This window comes from Coregonus lavaretus, assembly GCF_964263955.1.
Source record: "Coregonus lavaretus genome assembly, chromosome: 10".
Taxonomy (NCBI): Eukaryota; Metazoa; Chordata; class Actinopteri; order Salmoniformes; family Salmonidae; genus Coregonus; species Coregonus lavaretus.
In genome coordinates, this window is record NC_139997.1 from 61,740,861 (window position 1) to 61,762,378 (window position 21,518).

The following is a 21,518-nucleotide window of genomic DNA, read 5'->3' on the forward strand; positions in this document are numbered from 1 at the left end:
GCTGATGAGGCTTAATTGCAAAACGTGTTTTAATCAGTTATTTGGTGACGAGAATATATTTAGTATAGTAAAAAGGATACTTTTTTAAACGTTTCACTATTTAAATTTTTATGAAATTCACTGAGTAGGATGGTCCTCTGAGGAGCTTCCACTGGTAGCTACACCTGCGCCATACGCATCCCTAAAATGAATTTCAATCACTTTGTATAAATCTCAGCGTCGGCTCGGCATTAAAATGCACGCAACGCAACACTACAGTTTGATCCGACCTAGGCTACTGTTGCTTCACTCACTCACTCTCACTCTAATCACACGTCCTGGAAATGTTGTGAGAGTTCTTTCTAAATATAACTGCAGAGGGAGAGAGAGAGAGAGAGAGAGAGAGAGAGAGAGAGAGAGAGAGAGAGAGAGAGAGAGAGAGAGAGAGAGAGAGAGAGAGAGAGAGAGAGAGAGAGAGAGAGAGAGAGAGAGAGAGAGAGAGAGAGAGAGAGAGAGAGAGAGAGAGAGAGAGAGAGAGAGAGAGAGAGAGAGAGCGGGAGAGAGAGACCACCCTCCCAGCCTACTAAGGGCTCTCGCATAGCTCACATACATGGGCCTGGCAGGAGAGAGACGGGTGTGAGGAGAGGAGACGGAGTGCAACTTTGACAAGTCCCAAAATAAAACTTTTAGAGGGAGTTGAAACTTGCTGCGAACGGGACGACAGTCAAGGCGGCTGCAGCAGAGGATGGAGGTAAACAGAGTTTTGGGGTGTTTTTAAATATGTTTTTGTTTGTGTTGAAGAGCTAAGTTGTTGATTCACCATGTCATATAGAATTATATCTGTGATTCTGTGCTGTCCAGTACAATGTAGTCTATAGCGGACTAAACTCGTAAATTGTTGAGTTGAGTTTAGTCGGCTATGTAGTCTAATAACCTGCATAAGACATGACACTCTCTGTTTGATCTGTATGGACCAAACTGTGGCCTAGATAGCATGCAGATTAGATGATTCACGTGTTTTGAGTTACAGAGGGGCATAACAACCAGGCCTGGGCTTAGTTCTAACCCATAAATTACACTGAATTAAACTACTTTTAGTCATGCATATTGTCACTTGTCATGACATCTAACTCTCATTCTCTTTCTCTCATGTTCATCGTGCCATCACTATTTGAGAGACTGTCAAGCATATAGCCTAATGACTGGATTTGTATGCATTAAGCCCGGGGTGTCAACTGTCAAACTCAATTCCTGTTTTTTGTTATTACCTTTCAATTTGTGTACAATTAAGACAGACTTTTAAAAAGTATTTTTTTATTAGGATCCCCATTAGCCGACGCCAATGGCGACAGCTACTTTTACTGGGGTCCGAGACATAATGAAGAAGACATTACAGACAAAATACTTTACAATTTACATACATTTAAAAACATTAACATGTAGTGTGCGTGTGCATCCATCAGTTACACATCAGTACGTTGTGCCGTGAGGTGTTGCTTTATTTGTTTTTGGAAACCAGGTTTGCTGTTCACTTGTGCTATATGAAATAGAAGGGAGTTCCATGCAATGATGGCTCTGTATAATACTGTATGTTTCCTTGAATATGTTCTGGACCTGGGGACAAGAACAAATAGACAACCAGGTGAGGGGAGTTTCTAACTAATCAATATTCTTAATTGATCAATCAAGGACAAAGGAGGAGCAAAAACCCACAGACACTCGGCCCTCCAGGAATTAAGTTTGACACCTCTGCATTAGGCGATGATGAAAGAATGTTACTTGTGTGTCAGTCGTAAAGGGAGTAGTAGTTTTTGGAATAGAGTTGTAGCATTTGGGAGCAGACATATTGGTTTGTGTTAGATGCATGATGCATGTGGTGGTGGAATGATGGCGATGGTAGCCTATCACAAGAACACTTCCTGGTTTGCTGACCTTATACTGTAGCTGATTCTCCTCATCAATGCTGTTCAGTACGTTACTCAAACAGGAAATATGACAGGAACACACACCACACACACCCACACACATGCACACACACAGAGGAAGTGGTGTAACCGTTACCTTTGCAACAAGTTTCTACAGATGGAGTTGCTCAATTCTACACGCTGTAGCCATATACATGAGTGGGTTGTGAAACGTGATATTGATTGGCCGACTAGTTGTCCAGAGAAGAGGAGATTTTAGACCAAGGATGTGCATCCCAAATGACACCCTATTCCCTATTGTCAAAAGTAGTGCACTAAATTGGTATATGGTGCCATTTGACAACAGGTCCATGCTAAAGACATGTTTTACACTCATTCTCTAGGTCTCCTGCCTTTAAGGATGAGAATGCATTTGTTTGTGTGTGTGTGTGTGTGTGTGTGTGCGCCTACGTGCGCCTGGCCTCCGGGCTATGTGATTTCATTATCTGCTGAATGCCAGCAATGTGAGTCCTTCAATTTAGAGGAGTGTGTATCAACCCCACTTCAACAGCTGTGTGTGTGTGTGTGTGTTTGTGCCTGAAGTGAGGGCAGATAATGAAGGACAAGGAGATACAAGACAGAGAGGGGGAGAACGAGAGCACGAGAGGGAGAGAGAGAGAAAGGAAAGAGGGACAGAGGAAGAGGAAGAGAAAGAGAGGAAGGGGAGTAAAGGACAGTAAAGATCTGGATATGGTCTTACTGAAAGTGTGTGTGTGTGTGTTCGGGGTGTGTTTGGGAAGGTCCTGTGAGCTAAATGTTTAGTCTCTGCCAACACACACACACACGCTGGACTCCACCTCATATCCACCACACATAAACAGCGCCAGATGATGATGTCATGAGAGAGAGAGTGAGAGCGAGAGAGAGAGCGAGAAGGATTTGTGTGTAATTTGTGTAATCTGACTGTTCCATTCTGACACACCTCTCTTGCTCTCTTTCTCTCACTCTCTCTCTCTCTCTCTCTCTCTCTCTCTCTCTCTCTCTCTCTCTCTCTCTCTCTCTTCCCCCTCTCTCTCCCACCATCCCTCTGTCTCTCTCTTGCTTTCTCTCACTCTTCTCTCTCCTCTTTCTGTTTCTCTTTCTTAAACACACATGCTGCCTCTCCCATGAAGCACCACTAATAGAGTCATGCTCATGAGTTCTGATGCTGGTGGTCTCAATCACACACTGACAAAGAACATCTTTGTGATGCTTAAACATACACACACACACACACACACACACACATCACAGGATACAGGCATCCTTCCTAACTCAGATGCCGGAGAGGAAGGAAACCACTTAGGGATTTCACCATGAGGCCAATGGTGACTTTAAAACAGTTACAGCGTTTAATGGCAGTGATAGGAGAAAACGGAGGATGGATAAACAATGTAGTTACTCCACAATACTAACCTAACTGACAGAGTGAAAAGAAGAGAAGGAAGCTTGTACAGAATACAAATATTCCAAAACATGCATCCTGCAAAAAATACATCAAAAAAATGTGTCAAGCAATTAACTAATTAATTAACTGTTATGTTTGGGGCAAATCCAATACAACATTACTGAGTACCACTCTCCATATTTTCAAGCATAGTGGTGGCTGCATCATGTTATGGGAATGCTTGAAATCATTAAGGACTGGGGAGTTTTTCAGGATAAAAAATAAACTGAATGGAGCTAAGCACAGGCAAAATCCTAGAGGAAAACCTGGTTCAGTCTGCTTTCCACCAGACACTGGGAGCTGAATTCACCTTTCAGCCGGACAATAACCTAAAACACAACGCCAAATCGACACTGGAGTTGCTTACCAAGAAGACATGAATGTTTCTGAGTGGCAGAGTTACAGTTTTGAATGAAATCTACTTGAAAATACAGTGGGGAGAACAAGTATTTGATACACTGCCGATTTTGCAGGTTTTTCTACTTACAAAGCATGTAGAGGTCTGTAATTTTTATCATAGGTACACTTCAACTGTGAGAGATGGAATCTAAAACAAAAATCCAGAAAATCACATCGTATGATTTTTAAGTAATTAATTTGCATTTTATTGCATGACATAAATATTTGATACATCAGAAAAGCAGAACTTAATATTTGGTACAGAAACCTTTGTTTGCAATTACAGAGATCATACGTTTCCTGTAGGTCTTGACCAGGTTTACACACATTGCAGCAGGGATTTTGGCCCACTCCTCCATTCAGACCTTCTCCAGATCCTTCAGGTTTCGGGGCTGTCGCTGGGCAATACGGACTTTCAGCTCCCTCCAAAGATTTTCTATTGGGTTCAGGTCTGGAGACTGGCTAGGCCACTCCAGGACCTTGAGATGCTTCTTACGGAGCCACTCCTTAGTTGCCCTGGCTATGTGTTTCGGGTCGTTGTCATGCTGGAAGACCCAGCCACGACCCATCTTCAATGCTCTTACTGAGGGAAGGAGGTTGTTGGCCAAGATCTCGCGATACATGGCCCCATCCATCCTCCCCTCAATACGGTGCAGTCGTCCTGTCCCCTTTGCAGAAAAGCATCCCCAAAGAATGATGTTTCCACCTTCATGCTTCACGGTTGGGATGGTGTTCTTGGGGTTGTACTCATCCTTTTTCTTCCTCCAAACACGACGAGTGGAGTTTAGACCAAAAAGCTCTATTTTTGTCTCATCAGACCACATGACCTTCTCCCATTCCTCCTCTGGATCATCCAGATGGTCATTGGCAAACTTCAGACGGGCCTGGACATGCGCTGGCTTGAGCAGGGGGACCTTGCGTGTGCTGCAGGATTTTAATCCATGACGGCGTAGTGTGTTACTAATGGTTTTCTTTGAGACTGTGGTCCCAGCTCTCTTCAGGTCATTGACGAGGTCCTGCCGTGTAGTTCTGGGCTGATCCCTCACTTTCCTCATGATTATTGATGCCCCACGAGGTGAGATCTTGCATGGAGCCCCAGACCGAGGGTGATTGACCGTCATCTTGAACTTCTTCCATTTTCTAATAATTGCGCCAACAGTTGTTGCCTTCTCTCCAAGCTGCTTGCCTATTGTCCTGTAGCCCATCCCAGCCTTGTGCAGGTCTACAATTTTATCCCTGATGTCCTTACACAGCTCTCTGGTCTTGGCCATTGTGGAGAGGTTGGAGTCTGTTTGATTGAGTGTGTGGACAGGTGTCTTTTATACAGGTAACGAGTTCAAACAGGTGCAGTTAATAAAGGTAATGAGTGGAGAACAGGAGGGCTTCTTAAAGAAAAACTAACAGGTCTGTGAGAGCCGGAATTCTTACTGGTTGGTAGGTGATCAAATACTTATGTCATGCAATAAAATGCAAATTAATAACTTAAAAATCATACAATGTGATTTTCTGGATTTAGTTTTAGATTCTGTCTCTCACAGTTAAAGTGTACCTATGATAAAAATTACAGACCTCTACATGCTTTGTAAGTAGGAAAACCTGCAAAATCGGCAGTGTATCAAATACTTGTTCTCCCCACTGTATATGGCAAGATCTGAAAATGGTTGTCTAGCAATGATCATCAACCAATTTGACAGATCTTGAAGAATTTTGAAAAGAATAATCGGCAAATGTTGCACAATCCAGGTGTGGAAAGCTCTTAAGAGATTTACCCAGAAAGACTCACAGCTGTAATCGATGCCTAAGCTGCTTCTACAAAGTATTGACTCAGGGGTGTGAGTTCTTATATTACCAGTCAAAAGTTTGGACACACCTACACATTCCAGGGTTTTTCTTTATTTTTACTATTTTCTACATTGTAGAATAATAGTGAAGACATCAAAACTATGAAATAACACATTCCAGGGTTTTTCTTTATTTTTACAATTTTCTACATTGTAGAATAATAGTGAAGACATCAAAACTATGAAATAACACATATGGAATCATGTAGTAACCAAGAAAGTGTGAAACAAATCAAAATATATTTTATATTTGAGATTCTTCAAAGTAGCCACCCTTTGCGTTGATGACAGCTTTGCACGCTATTGGCATTAGCTGAATGAGTAGGTATATCCAAACTTTTGACTGGTACTGTATGTCAATTTGATATTTCTGTATTTAATTTTCAATACATTTGCTAAAATTTCTAAAAACATGTTTTCACATTATGGGGTAATGTGTGTAGATGGGTGAGAGAAAAAAAATAATTAATACATTTTTAATTCAGGCTAACAACAAAATGTGGAATAAGTCAAGGGGTATGAATACTTTCTGAAGGCACTGTATGTGTGAGGATGATGTATACAGGCATATCGATAGGGATCCAGTCATATAGATAGGGATCAGATGAGTTATGTCTGGATGTTTCCGGAAGGGTGCAACCAATAACGTCTACCCAGAACCCACACACATAGCAACATGACTGTAAAGAGAGCAGAGCGGAGAGGGAAAGAGAGAAAGAGAGTGTGGAGATTAATAAGAGTGTATGCTTGAGAGAAAAAGAGAGATAGAGGGAGGGAGAGAGAGAGGTCCAGCATGGTAAAGTGATTAAGATGTTGTGTTTTTGTTGTGCCGTTGCAGTGTTTCTCCTCTCCCTGTGGTTGGAGTGCTGCCCAGCCTAGTTAACACACGCACACAAACACACACTAAGTTAACAACAATTCTAGCGGGAAGGGGCGGGGCTGGGAAGGGAGTGCGTGAGGCTGGCGTGTTTATTTAACGTTGTAAAAGCATTGTAAAAACAACAGTTCAGAGGTGTTGAGGCTGTCTGCCATGGTGTGACATCATCTCCCATCATGCACTGTGGAACAGGTGTGTGTCTAGTAATGATGTCAGAAGAAGGCCAGGCAGCACTCACTGGATGCAGTGTGTAGTTTGGTTGATTAAGTACATATTTTTTTAAAGACAATTTTCACACAAATTGTACATAAATGTCTGAAGTTTCACCTTCAGAGAGTGTGTTTGGTTAGACCAGCTATAGTGTTTTCCTAAGCTCCAGTGGCAACACTAGGTTTGGGGGTTTGATTCCTTGCATGGGTCCCAAATACTGAGTGTATGTGTTAACTGGCCACATTAAACAGGAAGAAAGGTCTGTACTGTAGAAGCAGGCCTGAATGAGGCATTAGAACTGTCAACAGCTCTGGTCTCTCTCTCTCTCTCTCTCTCTCTCTCTCTCTCTCTCTCTCTCTCTCTCTCTCTCTCTCTCTCTCTCTCTCTCTTTCTCTCTCTTTCTCTCTGTCTCTCTCTCTCTCTGCCCTGAACAATGCACCTCAGGCAGCAGACTCTCAGTCTGTTACTGATATCCCTCCTTTTTCTCCCTCTCCCTCTCATTATCTCTCTCCCTCTCCCTAGTAGATCTCTCAGGCCAGTGCTCTCTCTCTCTCACCAGCCTGTCATTTACCTTATTCACTGCCACTTTATGTAATGTCCTCCAGTCTCAAGTCCCCGGGTCCCCAGCCACCAACCAACCAAACCACCCACCCCCACCACTTCTCTCTCACACTCACACACACACACACACACACACACACACACACACACACACACACACACACACACACACACACACACACACACACACACACACACACAGACACACGGGTTGCTCTCTCTCTCTCTCTCTCTCTCTCTCTCTCTCTCTCTCTCTCTCTCTCTCTCAATTCAATTCAATTCAATTCAATTTGCTTTATTGGCATGACGTAACAATGTACATATTGCCAAAGCTTACTTTGGAGATTTACAATATTAACATAATAAAAATAATTATAATAAATATTTTCAATATTGTCTCTCTCTCTTTCTCTCTTTCTCTTTCCATCTCTCTGTCTTCCCTATTTCTCTCTTCACTCTCTCTCTGTTCCTCTCTCTCTCTCGATTCAGTACCAAGATGTTTTGAGTTGTTTAAGTTGAGCAAAGAAATATAGATTGTCAGTGAGTGGGCAGTGGGGATGTCTAGAGAGTGAAGTGCTTGTTGACCAGAGCAGGGGAAAGCAGCTGAGAGTGGGGGAAAGAGAGAGGGTTATGACCTCAGCTCTGGATGGAGGATGGGGGCATGGGCTCTGTCCCAAATGGCACCCTATTCCCTTTATAGTGCACAAATCTTGACCAGGGCCCTTTTGGGATGCAGTCATGATCTGACTAGGTCTTGCCCTAGGGAGAGAGAGAGAAGGGTGAGGTCATACTTAGACTGTAGAAAGAGCCACAGTATATGGCAGAACTACTTACCAAAACAGACATTATGGTTCTCATCTATTTCTATGTTAGACTTACAGGAGTATTGAGGAAAGCTCCAAACTTGCTAGGAACTCTGGGTAGCCCAGACAGACAGAGAGAGAGGGAGGGGAGGGGAGAGGGGGAAAGAGAGAGCGAGAGAGAGAGCGAGAGAGAAAAAATGTTTATGCACTCACTAACTGTTAAGTCGCTCTGGATAAGAGCGTCTGTGTTAAAAAATGGGTGGAAGGGGGATGGAAGGAGAGAGAGAGAGAGAGAGAGAGAGAGAGAGAGAGAGAGAGAGAGAGAGAGAGAGAGAGAGAGAGAGAGAGAGAGAGAGAGAGAGAGAGAGAGAGAGAGAGAGAGAGAGAGAGAGAGAGAGAGAGAGGATTTGTGAGTAACCTGTGTAACCTGACTGTTCCAGAGCTAGAAGGAAAAGGGAGTGGGCCTGTGAATCTCACCATGGCCCATCCAGTCAAATATAAGTGTGGTGAGGTCACAGGATACAGAGAGACAGAGAGAGAGAAGAAGAGAGGGAGAGAGAGAGAGCATCCATAGACAGACATAATGGCAGACAGGCCGACAGACACATCCAACTGTTCGTTCTATTTCTATACCCCTCTCTCGGTTTTCTTTTAATCATGCTCCTCGCTGTATTCCCCCCTATATCCTACCTAGCCAAGCTGAGAGTGTGAGGTCATTTCCTGTTGTGGAAAATTGGAAAAGTACGAAAATGTATGCACTCACTCACTGTTAAGTCACTCTGGATAAGAGCGTCTGCTAAATGACTAAAATGTCAATGTAAATGTCCTGTGGTGTCAGTATGGTTGTGTATAGGGGAAGGGGTGTCCCAAATGCCACCCTATTCCCTACATTATGTGCTACTTTTGACCAGGGCTCTGTAGGGGAATAGGGTACCATTTGGGACGCAATCCCTGTCCAATTTCCCCCCCAGCTTCTCCCATATCAATGACCTCACCTCATCTGTGTGTGTGTCAGCAGCCATTTACTTTGTGTGTGTGTGCCAAAGTCATATTGTACTTTTTGTGTTTCATGAGGACGCCCCGCCTAAGAAGTCAGTTGCGGAGCTGGCTGGAAAGTTCAAAGGTCATGCCCCTCCCATCCCCACTGGAACTGACGGGGTGAGGTCATTATAACTTCCTTTTCCTCTCTTTCTCTATCTTTCTCTATCTCTCTTTCGCTCTCTTTTCTCTTCTCATCTTCTTTCTCTCTCACTCTATCAGATAGTTAGATAGATAGATAGATAGTACTGAAGCAGCTAAACGTATTAATACACAGAGACGTGAAACAGGAAGTTACACACAGGAAGTGAGGCGCAGGAAGTGGTTCTATGAATATCTGTGCCTCTGTGTGAATGCCGTGTCAGCCCTGCTTGAAAACACACTCACAACCACATTCATTGATGTAAAGATGGGCACTATATTGTGTTATTATAATACTTTTAGCTCCTCATTGATGTTTTTTTACTTGTTTATTTCTGTATGACCAAATAGATCTTAAACACACACTCGGTCGTAAACACTCTTTCATGAAATGTACTTCAACATGTCATTTATGTGTCATGTTGTGTGTCCTGTCAACATCATTTGTTCTGACGTGCTGCACAGTTCTTGTGCTTTGGTGTGTTCGTTGATGTCAGCATGCCAGTGTGTGTATGTGGAGTATGTTTGTTTGTCAGTGTTCATGTATGGATTGTGGTTGCTGTGTTGTCATTGTCAGTCAGTCAACTGCATTTGTGTTTTGTGCCTCTGAGTCATGTCAGTGACAGTACACTGTGATCGTTTTTGTTTATCACTAAAATGTACATTTATGTTGATGGTCAGTGGCATGTGTCAGTGTTGTAGTATCTTCTAAGATCCTGACATGGTTGAGTTATGTGTTTATTTGGTCAGATTTGTATGTCTGCATGTCTGTAGCGCCCTGTGTTCTAGTTGTGTTGTTCTGTTGTTTCCTGTTATGTTGACGTTTCAGTGTTGTGTGTGTGTTGTGTTGCTGGTAGGCCCATTGTGTCCTTGGCAGAGTGTTGGTTTAGTAGCCTCTGGTCTTGTGTCTCTTAATCTGTGTGTGTGTGTGATTACTATGCTATGCTAGTGCCATGCTAGTGCTATGCTATGTGTAATAGTATTATGTCTGTTGGTATAGTATTGTTTGAGTAGCCCCCTGGTGTTGGTTTCTCTTCCAGAGTACGCCTGTTAGGAGACGCCCCCCTCGAACCCTACAGCTCCCCAAGACCACAGCACAGGGACAGGGACAGGTGGAGGAGGAGGTGAGAGGAGTGTGTGGGTGTGAGTGTTTTACGGGGAATGTTTGACCATTGTGTGTTGTACAGTTATATTATGCCATGTCCCTTTTATGTGTGTGCGTACCTGTGCGTGAATGTGAGGGGAAGTGATGTGTGTTCTGCATTTTGTGTTGTACAGTTCTATTTTGTGTACATCATCTGTATCTTAGTATCATTGAATTAAGGGTTGAAATAGAGTTGACCCTAAACCTGGTATTTAATACAGACTAAGATAAAGTTAAAATATAGGATGAGACAGAGAAAGCATTCTGTGACGCAGTGTGTGTGTGTGTGCGCGCGTGCGTGTGTATTTCTCATCTGTGTTTCAGAAACCCATCTCCCCGTCTCTGCATCCTGCCAAAACCAAAAGGAACTCTGCTCTCATTGAGAAACTGCAGGTGAGCATGGTGTGTGTGTGTGTGTGTGTGTGTATGTACGTGCTTGTCTGCATCTGTGTGTGCTTGTTGATTTGGAGAGGGCAATGCTCTTGCTGTACCATACAGTTATGTGAAGAGTAGTCAAGGCTGCCCCCTGGTGTATGTAAGTGAGCAGTGCAGGTGCATGCAGAGACAGAGGGAAGAGAAGGGAAGGGAGATCAGGCAGAGAGGATCAGGTACAGTACGGTCTCACAGGTTGATAATAAGAGAGAGCAGCCATTTCCTGACTGAGTCTCTCACACCTCAACATCCAGTCAGTGTCACTGAGGACAGCCCACAAAAAATGGCTGCAAGCTCTCTGAATCTTAGGTACGTCTTAGTGTGTAATAACATTACAATAACTCTCTCTCTCTCCCTGTCTTTCTCTCTCTCTCTTTCTTCCTTGCTCTCTCTACTTCCTCTCGCTCTCTGTCCGTCCGTCCCTCTCTCTCTCCCTCTCTCCCCACCCTCTCTCTCTCTCTCCAGGCTAACCTGGCGTTATCCCCCTCTTCCCTCCTGCCCTCTCCTAAGAGCCCTGGGCTGAGACTGTTGCCACCCCCCTTCACCCCCATCTCCCCATGCTCCACCACCCCTCCTGTTACTACAGTAACCCCCACCTCCCCAGTCAGCAGGGCGCCCCTCCCTCGGTCGCTGAGCGAGGAAGAGACGCCTACCACCTTTGAGAACCCAGCCACACCCACTGAAGGAGCCCTACTGCCCAGCATCAACAAGGTCTGCTCAGTGTGTGTCTGTGTTTGGTTGTACTATCCTTGTGGGGATCAGAAGTCCTCACAAGGATAGTAAAACAAGGAAAATTTGGACACGTGGGAACATTTTAGGGCGGCAGGTAGCCTAGCGGTTAGAGTGTTGGGCCACCAACTGAAAGGTTGCTGGTTCGAATACCTGAGCAGACAAGGTGAAAGACAATGGCTGACCCTGTAAAATTTCACTGCACCTATCCTGTGTATGTGACAATAAAACACACACACACATACGGTACCAGTCAAAAGTTTGGACACACCTACTCATTCAAGGGTTTTTCTTTATTTGTACTATTTTCTACATTGTAGAATAATAGTGATGACGTCAAAACTATGAAATAACACATATGGAATCATTTAGTAACGAAAAAAGTGTTAAACAAATCAAAATATATTTTATATTTGAGATTCTTCAAAGTAGCCACCCTTTCCCTTTATGACAGCTTTGCACACTCTTGGCATTCTCTCAACCAGCTTCATGAGGTAGTCACCTGGAATGCTTTTCCAACAGTCATCAAGGAGTTCCCACATATGCTGAGCACTTGTTGGCTGCTTTTCCTTCACGCTGCCGTCCAACTCATCCCAAACCATCTCAATTGGGTTGAGGTCAGGTGATTGTGGAGGCCAGGTCATCTGATGCAGCACTCCATCACTCTCCTTCTTGGTCAAATAGCCCTTACACAGCCTGTAGGTGTGTTTTGGGTCATTGTCCTGTTGAAAAACAAATGATAGTCCCACTAAGCACAAACCAGATGTGATGGCATATTGCTGCAGAATGCTGTGGTAGCCATGCTGGTTAAGTGTGCCTTGAATACTAAATAAATCACTGACAGTATCAGCAGCAAAGCACCACTACACCATCACACCTCCTCCTCTGTGCTTCACGGTGGGAACCACACATGCGGAGATCATCCGTTCACCTACTCTGCGTCTCACAAAGACACGGCGGTTGGAACCAAAAATCTCACAATTGGACTCATCAGACCAAAGGACAGATTTCTACCGGTCTAATGTCCATTGCTCGTGTTTCTTGGCCCAAGCAAGTCTCTTCTTCTTATTGGTGTCCTTTAGTAGTGGTTTCTTTGCAGCAATTCGACCATGAAGGCCTGATTCACGCAAAAACCTCTGAACAGTTGATGTTGAGATGTGTCTGCTACTTGAACTCTGTGAAGCATTTATTTGGGCTGCAAACTGAGGTGCAGTTAATTGCCGATTTCTGAGGCTGGTAACTCTAATGAACTTATCCTCTGCAGCAGAGGTAGCTCTGGGTCTTCCTTTCCTGTGGCGGTCCTCATGAGAGCCAGTTTCGTCATAGCGCTTGATGGTTTTTGCGACTGCTCTTGAAGAAACTTGAAAAGTTCTTGAAATTTTCCGGATTTACTGACCTTCATGTAATGATGTACTGTCATTTCTCTTTGCTTATTTGAGCTGTTCTTGACATAATATGGACTTGGTCTTTTACCAAATAGTGTTATCTTCTGTATACCAACCCTACCTTGTCACAACACAACTGATTGGTTCAAACGCATTAAGAAGGAAAGAAATTCCACAACTAACGTTTAACAAGGCACACCTGTTAATTGAAATGCATTCCAGGTGACTACCTCATGAAGCTGGTTGAGAGAATGCCAACAGCGTGCAAAGCTGTCATCAAGGCAAAGGGATGGTTACTTTCAAGAATCTCAAATTTAAAATATATTTTGATTTGTTTAACACTTTTTTGGTTACTACATGATTCCATATGTTTTATTTCATAGTTTTGATGTCTTCACTATTATTCTACAATGTAGAAAATAGTACAAATAAAGAAAAAGCCTGGAATGAGTAGGTGTGTCCAAACCTTTTACTGGTACTGTATGTGTATTCCCAGTCATGTGAAATCCATAGATAATGGCGTATTGACTGATTTCCTTATATGAACTGTAACTCAGTAAAATCTTTGAAATTATTGCATGTTGCATTTATATTTTTGTTCTGTGTATATATACAGTGTATGCAACCAAATGCTTCCTGTTGTTGTTGATCAGTCTCTCACATCACTGTCGGGGAATTGTGGCCCACTTCTGCATGCAGAACTGGCCAAAACCAAATACTGCATTCCACATTAAGAAGCTCATACCAATGGTCAAGCATGGTGATGGTAGTGTAATGGTTTGGGGATGCTTTGCTGCCTCAGGACCTGGATGACTTGCCTTAATAGAAGGAACCATGAATTCTGCCCTGTATCAGAGAATTCTACAGAAGAATGCCAGGCCATCCGTCTGTGAGCTGAAGCTGAAGCACAGCAAGACAATGATCCAAAACACACAATCAAGGCTACATGATAATGGCTGGTCAAAGTCCAGACCTAATCCCAATTGAGATGGTGTGGTAGGACTTGAAAGGAGCAGTTCATGCTTGAAAACCCACAAATGTGGCTGAGTTAAAACAGTTCTGCATGCAAGATTGGGCCAACATTCCTCCTCAGTGATATGAAAGACTGATCAACAACTACAGGAAGCGTCTGGTTGGAGTCATTACATTTACGTCATTTAGCAGACGCTCTCATCCAGAGCGATTTACAGTTACTGAGTGCATACATTTTCATACTGGCCCCCCGTGGGAATCGAACCCACAACCCTGGCGTTGCAAGCGCCATGCTCTACCAACTGAGCTACACGGGGCCCAGTCATTGCAGCTAAAGGTGGCACAACCAGTTATTGAGTGTAAAGGGGCAATTACTTTTTCGCAGAGAGGGATTGGGTGTTGCATAACTTTGTTTATGAAATAAATTAAATAAGTATCTCATTTTTGTGTTATTTGTTCACTCAGGTTCCCTTTATTAGGTTTTAGTTGAAGATCTGATAACATTCAGTATCAAAAATATGCAAAAGTAGAGAAAATTAGAAAGGGGGCAAATACTTTTTCACGGCACTGTGTATATATATATATATATTTACTTATTTAGCCGGTCCCCACAAGGAAAAAGGCTATTTTAGTCTTAGGGGTTAGGTTTAGGGTTACAATTAGGGTTTAGGGTTAGGTTTAGGGGTTTGGGGTTAGGGTTAAGGGTTAGGGGTTAGGGAAAATAGTATTCTGATTGGAATCAATTGTTTGGTCCCCTCAAGGTTCATAAAACAAATGTGTGTGTGTGTGTAAGTGCACGCAAGTGTGTGTGTGTGCGTGTGTGCCAGGGTGTGTGTGTGTTACCTTTAAGCCTGTGTGTTTGTCTGTATGTGTATTATGTCATATCCTGTGTCATAGCTGTTCTTAATGGTCTGTGTCCCTGCCTCTCCAGGGAAGAGCCCGCCTCTCCATCCGGCGACGCCCACCTTCGAGACGACACAGGAAGTCCAGCGGAGAGGAAGGAGGCGGGGCCACGGGCGAAGAGACGCCCCTAACTACACCTGACGACCCTGCGGCCAAAGTTGGAGAGGAGGAGAAGGGAGAGGGGGAGGAGGAGGTGTTTGAAAAGGAAGAGGAGGAGAAGGAGGGCGAAAGAGCAGACACCACTCTGTCTACCAAAGCAAAGACAGAGACAGGCTCCTCCACCCCTGCTAACTCACAGCAACAGATTGCCACAACAGACAGCTCAACCACAGACACTGACCCACTTAAAAAGACAAAGTCAGAAAACACACTGGAGCCCCAGAGAGAGGAGAGACAGGAGAGACAGACTGGGGAGGAGAGACAGGAGGAGAGACAGACAGGAGAGGAGAGACAGACAGGAAAGGATGTAACTAGAGGAGAGGAGGTGAAAGATTGTGGTCAGGGGTGTGGAGGAGAAGAGGAGAAGGAGAAGGAGAGGGAGAGTTGTTCAGCATTCAGTAAGGACCAGGAGGAGTCATCTACAGAGAGAGAAAAAGAAGAGGGGGAAGAGCTGGCCTGCAAAGAGAAGGAGTGAGAGAGGGACACAGACCACAACGAAGAGAAGGTGAGGAAGGTGTTCTTTCACGTTCAGGGGCTCTATTCAATCCGCATCACAGAAGTTCAGCTTTACAGTGTGATTGAAATTTAAATGTATATCGTGGAATCGGTAAAGCTTCGACTTTACAGATTGAATAGAGCCCCAAGATATTGATAGTAGATATTTCACGAACCAAGATCACTGAACTATCTATCTATGGACTATACATTTCCTAAAAACTCTGAAACAACTCCATTCAACATCAAGTCACCTCAAGTGATCCTTTACCATCCCCATGCACAGAATATAATCTGCTTGCTGATAACACGCCAATACAAAATATGTATGTACCACAACAATTGTTATTATCTTTAAGAAATGATTTGTATTATATCGGCTCAAGCTGACCTCTAACAGTCGTGTGTGTATGTTGCTATGTTTCCACCTCTCAGGAGGACACCAAGCTCTGATGGCGTCATAGACTGAGTCCGTAACCGCACCATGCCCCTGCCTTAGAGAGAGGGAGACCCCCATAGTGTGCCCTGCCTCCCCTCATCCCATGGCACATACTGTAGAGGAAAAGGAGAGACTGGTATGGACTGCAGACTCTGCCACTGGATGGACTCCCTTTAGTCCTCTGCATCTGGAAGGTCCTACACTCTGGCTGTGTCCCAAATGGCACCCTATGCCCTATACAGTGCACTACGTTTGACCAGGTTCCATAGGCCTCTGGTTTAAAATAGTGCACTATGTAGGGAATAGGGTGTCATTTGGGACATACCTATGCTAATTTTTGGACCTGTTTTTTGTCAATTTTTCTTTGGTGTCTTAGCCTGTGACTTTGTTATCTTTAGGCAGAGTAATGCAAGGGATTTGCCTGTACAGCTTTTTTTCCCCCTTATTTGGTTAGCTTGAATTGTTTCCACACAGAATGTTTTGGTGTTCCACTTGATTCTGTGTCCTTGGTAAGGATTAAGTAACCAGGATCCCGGGACTGTCCCGGGACCACTCTTCACATTTCCCAAAAACATTTTATGACAAGACCTGGGAAATTATAACATTTTCCCCGAATGTCGCACTAATGCAATTCCGCAAAATACACAACATGCACAGCAGCAGATTAGCAAAAAATGTAATAGCTCATTCTCCAAACAGGTTGTCGCATGGAAGCCTTTAGCCTAGTGTATCTACTTCACACAAAGTCGCCATAAATTCAAAGCACACACATAATTAACACTGCTGGACTGCACACAAGACCCGAATGCAGTTATGAGTTTTCATCAGAACTGAAAATGTGATCCTGGTGGGCTGAAGCCCGAGCCCAGGCCTGGTCCGACATCACAGAATTTAAATGAGCCCGAATCCAAAAAACCCCCCCAGATTTCTAGAAAACAGTAGGCTATATTGATTTAAACTGGTGTTGAGAACAGCGCGGCGGAGGTGGGCGGCAGCGGAGTGAGGAGACGGGGAAACAGCCATTGGGCCAAGAAAAAGCACAGAGTGAGGAAAACTCACCTTAGTTATGATCAACTGAATGATGAAAATATTGGAATATAGTAGGCTAATGCAATTGAAGGCATGTATCACATTTTTGCTTATACTGAAACTCCAAAAGTCAACTGTTATACTAATTTAAAGCAATAGTCGTGTGTGGTCACCTAGATTATAATTTCAGCACTGTTTTGATTGGGACAGCACCATAGCGCTGCTTTGAGACAGGTGTGGGGGACTCAACTAGATCAGGGTTTCCCAAACTCAGTCCTGGGGCACCCCATGAGAGCAATGTTTAGTTTTTTTGCCCTAACACTACACAGTTGATTCAAATAATCAAAGCTTGATGATGAGTTGGTTATTTGAATCAGCTGTGTAGTGCTAGGTCAAAAAACGAAACGTGCACCGAGGGGGGGGCCCCACCGAGTTTGGGAATCCCTGGTCTAGATAAATCAATCAATGTCAGATTTTTGTTTTCACTTAATTTCCATTTGAATATTTGGTTACAATTAGGCTGGGAAAATGTTAGCTGAGTTGAGGTGAGTGCTAATGATCATCTTTATTCTAGTTTGCTCATATATTAGCTGATCAGAACATTTTGCTAGCATTTTATACAAGTTCATTTTGCTCTTCAGCCTGTCCTACTCCCGACCAAAAGCTTGTGACTTGTCTGATAATCAATCAATGTGATTTGGTTTCACTTCATCTCTGTCTGTATATTTGGTTAATTGATCTCTGGCTGGACACGTGGAAGAGGTAGCTTATGTATTTGTTTGCTCATCTATCACCGATCAGAAACATTCAGCATGCAATAATGTAGCCTAAATCAAGTGTTTTATTTATCTATTGACTCACATACCGTAGTAGCTTTATATAGAGGCTATTTTCCTATCGTCCCAATTCCTCTGAAACCCCAAATCCTGACTCCTGTCTTGCATGAACATTCCTAACTTTATTCTGTAGTCCATGTCTGGTGTTGCTGCCGATATGAGAGCTTCGGTACAGAATGTGTGATCAACAAACGGTAGGCTGATGAGAGTAGATATGGATATTTTATTTTAACAGTTGGTCCCCGTTAAGATACCTTCATATTTAAACAATTTCCTCTCTTCATCTCTCCGTTATTCATGAGCTGATCTGCTATCATCAACTCGATTTTGCCAAATAGTCATTTGTTGGAGGTTATCTAGCAAGCTTAGCAACTTTGGCATTTTTTTTTTGACTGCCGTTACAAAGTTTGTATGATTCGACAACGCTATAGCCTATTCTGGGTGCACTCTGTGTGTCCTGAGCGCGCTCTGTGTCGAGATAGCCTAGGCCTAGGTCTACTGCTGAAATGCGCTGAATTCATGCTAACGCTCTAAATTTATGAACGGCCTGTTTCGCAATTCACAACAATGTAATTGGCAATCAAAGTTACTCATGACCTAATATCAGTTTCACTTGCTGTGAAATCTTTACAGCGCAGCGACAATCTTATTTTGGGAGAACCCTGGCATAGTGACCATATCTTGGTTTTAAACACTTTAAATAGGCATTTCTGATTTTAGTGGTATTTCCCGTGCCGTCGGGATATAAATGTTTATTTTTATTTAACTAGGCAAGTCAGTTAAGAACAAATTCTTATTTACAATGACGGCCTACCCAGTCCAAACCTGGACTACACTGGGTCAATTGTCCGCCGCCCTATGGGACTCCCAATCACGGCCGGATTGTGATACAGCCTGGAATCGAAGCAGGGTCTGTAGTGACACCTCTAGCACTGAGATGCAGTGCCTTAGACCGCTGCGCCACTCTGGAGCCCTAGTCCTTAGGAAGCCTATTTGGAGTTACAGGTTACAGTAGTAGATCTTCGGTCACAACATTGATACAAATGTGAGATGTTGTCCATGTTGTTCAGTTCTGTCAACTGTTTCCCTCCTGGGTCCTTAGTGCAAAACGGAACAAAACTTTTCACAACGGAAAGCGAATACAAGTTTTTCTTATTGGACAAGTTCAGGTAGATCCCTTCCGTTTTGGTTTGTTTGCTTCGGTTTGGTCTAGTGATTATGGCCCTAGTTTGTTCCTAATTTCAAATGGGTGTTATGTACTGTATGTTTGTCTTCACCACCTGTTGAAGCTATTATACAGCACAAGTACAGTTGGATATGTTGCCCACTAGGTGACAGTGCCTGCCGTATCACAGAGCAGTACACAGGCCTGCACAGTGCATTCGGAAAGTATTCAGACCCCTTGATTTTTTCCACATTTTGTTATGTTACATCCTTATTCTAAAATTGATTAAATCATTTTTTCCCCTCATCAATCTACACACAATACCCCATAAAGACAAAGCAAAAACAGTTGTAGAAATGTTGGCATATTTATTAAAAACAAAAAAATTACATTTACTTTGTTGAAGCACCTTTAGCAGCGATTACAGCCTTGAGTCTTCTTGGGTATGACACTACAAGCTTGGCACATCTGTATTTGGGGAGTTTCTCCCATTCTTCTCTGCAGATCCTCTCAAGCTCTGTCAGGTTGGATAGGGAGCGTCGCTGCACAGCTATTTTCAGGTCTCTCTAGAGATGTTAGATTGGGTTCAAGTCCGGGCTCTGGCTGAGCCACTCAAGGACATTCAGAGACTTGTCCTAAAGCCACTCCTGCGTTTTCTTGGCTGTGTGCTTAGGTTCATTGTCCTGTTAGAAGGTGAACCTTCAACCCAGTATGAGGTCCTGAGGGCTCTGGAGCAGGTTTTCATCAAGGATCTCTCTGTACTCTGCTCTGTTCATCTTTCCCTCAATCCCAACTAGTCTCCTAGTCCCTGCCGCTGAAAAACATCCCCACTGCATGATGCTGCCACTACCATGCTTCACCGTAGGGATGGTGCCAGGTTTCCTCCAGACGTGACGCTTGGCATTCAGGCCAAAGAGTTCAATCTTGGTTTCATCAGACCAGATAATCTTGTTTCTCATGGTCTGAGAGTCCTTTAGGGGCCTTTTGGCAAACTCCAAGCGGACTGTCTTGCCTTTTACTGAGGAGTGGCTTCCGTCTGGCCACTCTACCATAAAGCCCTGATTGGTGGAGTGCTGCAGAGATGGTTGTCCTTCTGGAAGGTTCTCCCATCTCCACAGAGGAACTCTTGAGCTCTGTCAGAGTGACCAACGGGTTCTTGATCACCTCTCTGACAAAGGCTCTTCTCCCCCGATTGCTCAGTTTGGCCAGGTGGCCAGCTCTAGGAAGAGTCTTGGTGGTTCCAAACTTCTTCCATTTAAGTATGATGGAGGCCACTGTGTTCTTGGGGACCTTCGATGCTGCAGACATTTTTTGGTACCCTTCCCCAGATCTGTGCCTCGACACAATCCTGTCTCGGAGCTCTTCGGACAATTCCTTCGACCTCATAGCTTGGTTTTTAATCTAACATGCACTGTCAACTGTGGGACATTATATAGACAGGAGTGTGCCTTTCCAAATCATGTTCAATCATTTGAATTTACCACAGGTGGACTCCAATCAAGTTGTAGACACATCTCAAGGATGATCAATGGAAACAGGATGCACCTGAGCTCAATTTCGAGTCTCATAGCAAAGTGTCTGAATACTTATGTAAATAAGATATTTCTGTTTTTATTTTTTTATAAATTAGCAAACATTTCTAAAAAACTGTCTGTCATTGTGGGGTATTGTGTGTAGATTGATGAGGATTTTTATTGATTTAATCAATTTTATAATTAGGCTGTAACATAACAAAATGTGAAAAAAGTCAAGGGGTCTGAATACTTTCCCGAATGCACTGTATGTTATGTCCCAAATGGAACCCTATTATGGGTTGGTGAGAGCCTTTCTCTCACCAACCATACATGATCAAACATTAGTGTTGCAACACTTACTGGAAGGCGTGGAAAAAGGAAAGCAGGTCTAGGTGGACCCTGGTCAAAAGTAGTGCACTACATAAGGAATAGGGTGCCATTTGGGACAGATCATAGGCTGTAGGGCACTGGTCAAAAGTAGTGTACTAATTAGGGAAAAGGGTGAACCATAATAGACTGGATCATGTCATGTAAAATATTATGTGATTCTATTTTCATGTGGGCATTTATTTATGCAATATATGCAACTAAGACAACATTGTTGCTTCAAAGCTGCTTTTTGAGCTTGTGTCCCAAAGATCTGAATTTTATCTCATGTGCCAAAAATCTCACCTCGTTTTTTTCTTTCTGCTGGACTGGAAAAATAGATCAATGACAAAGACTTGAGCATAGTTATCATTATTGAAAATTAAATGAAAGCACTGTTTAATGTCTTTAAAAAATGAGTGACTAAAATTGAGACTGATTTTGTAAATAAATAATAATAAAAACATTTGGGGTGGCTTGAGTTTTTGCAGGCAGTTTTTTTAACTGAATCTGAGAAAAATGACATGACCAAAAGTATGTGAACACCTGCTGCTATAACAGTCTCCACTCTTCTGGGAAGGCTTTCCACTAGATGTTGGAACATTGCTGTGTGGACTTGCTTCCATTCAGCCACAAGAGCATTAGCATTAGGCATTGATGTTGGGCAATTAGGCCTGGCTCACAGTCGGCGTTCCAATTCATCCCAAAGGC

General features: G+C 43.4%; 1 protein-coding gene across 1 annotated transcript; it reads left to right on the forward strand.

The window, feature by feature from the left end:
• Positions 1 to 542: 542 nt before the first annotated feature.
• On the forward strand, positions 543 to 21,283 carry LOC311136563 (uncharacterized protein). Its single transcript, XM_084170746.1, has 7 exons — positions 543 to 730; positions 9,135 to 9,218; positions 10,280 to 10,363; positions 10,708 to 10,776; positions 11,281 to 11,526; positions 14,833 to 15,468; positions 15,894 to 21,283. Exons 1-6 carry the CDS (start codon positions 725 to 727, stop codon positions 15,436 to 15,438), a joined length of 1,095 nt encoding a protein of 364 aa, XP_084026872.1. The 5' UTR covers positions 543 to 724; the 3' UTR covers positions 15,439 to 15,468; positions 15,894 to 21,283.
• The last annotated feature ends 235 nt before the right edge of the window (positions 21,284 to 21,518 follow it).

Coding starts and splice junctions, on each gene's coding strand:
- LOC311136563 (XM_084170746.1), top strand. Junction 10,364..10,707: donor AGGGACAGGTGGAGGAGGAG/GTGAGAGGAGTG, acceptor TCTGTGTTTCAG/AAACCCATCTCCCCGTCTCT. Junction 10,777..11,280: donor CTCTCATTGAGAAACTGCAG/GTGAGCATGGTG, acceptor CTCTCTCTCCAG/GCTAACCTGGCGTTATCCCC.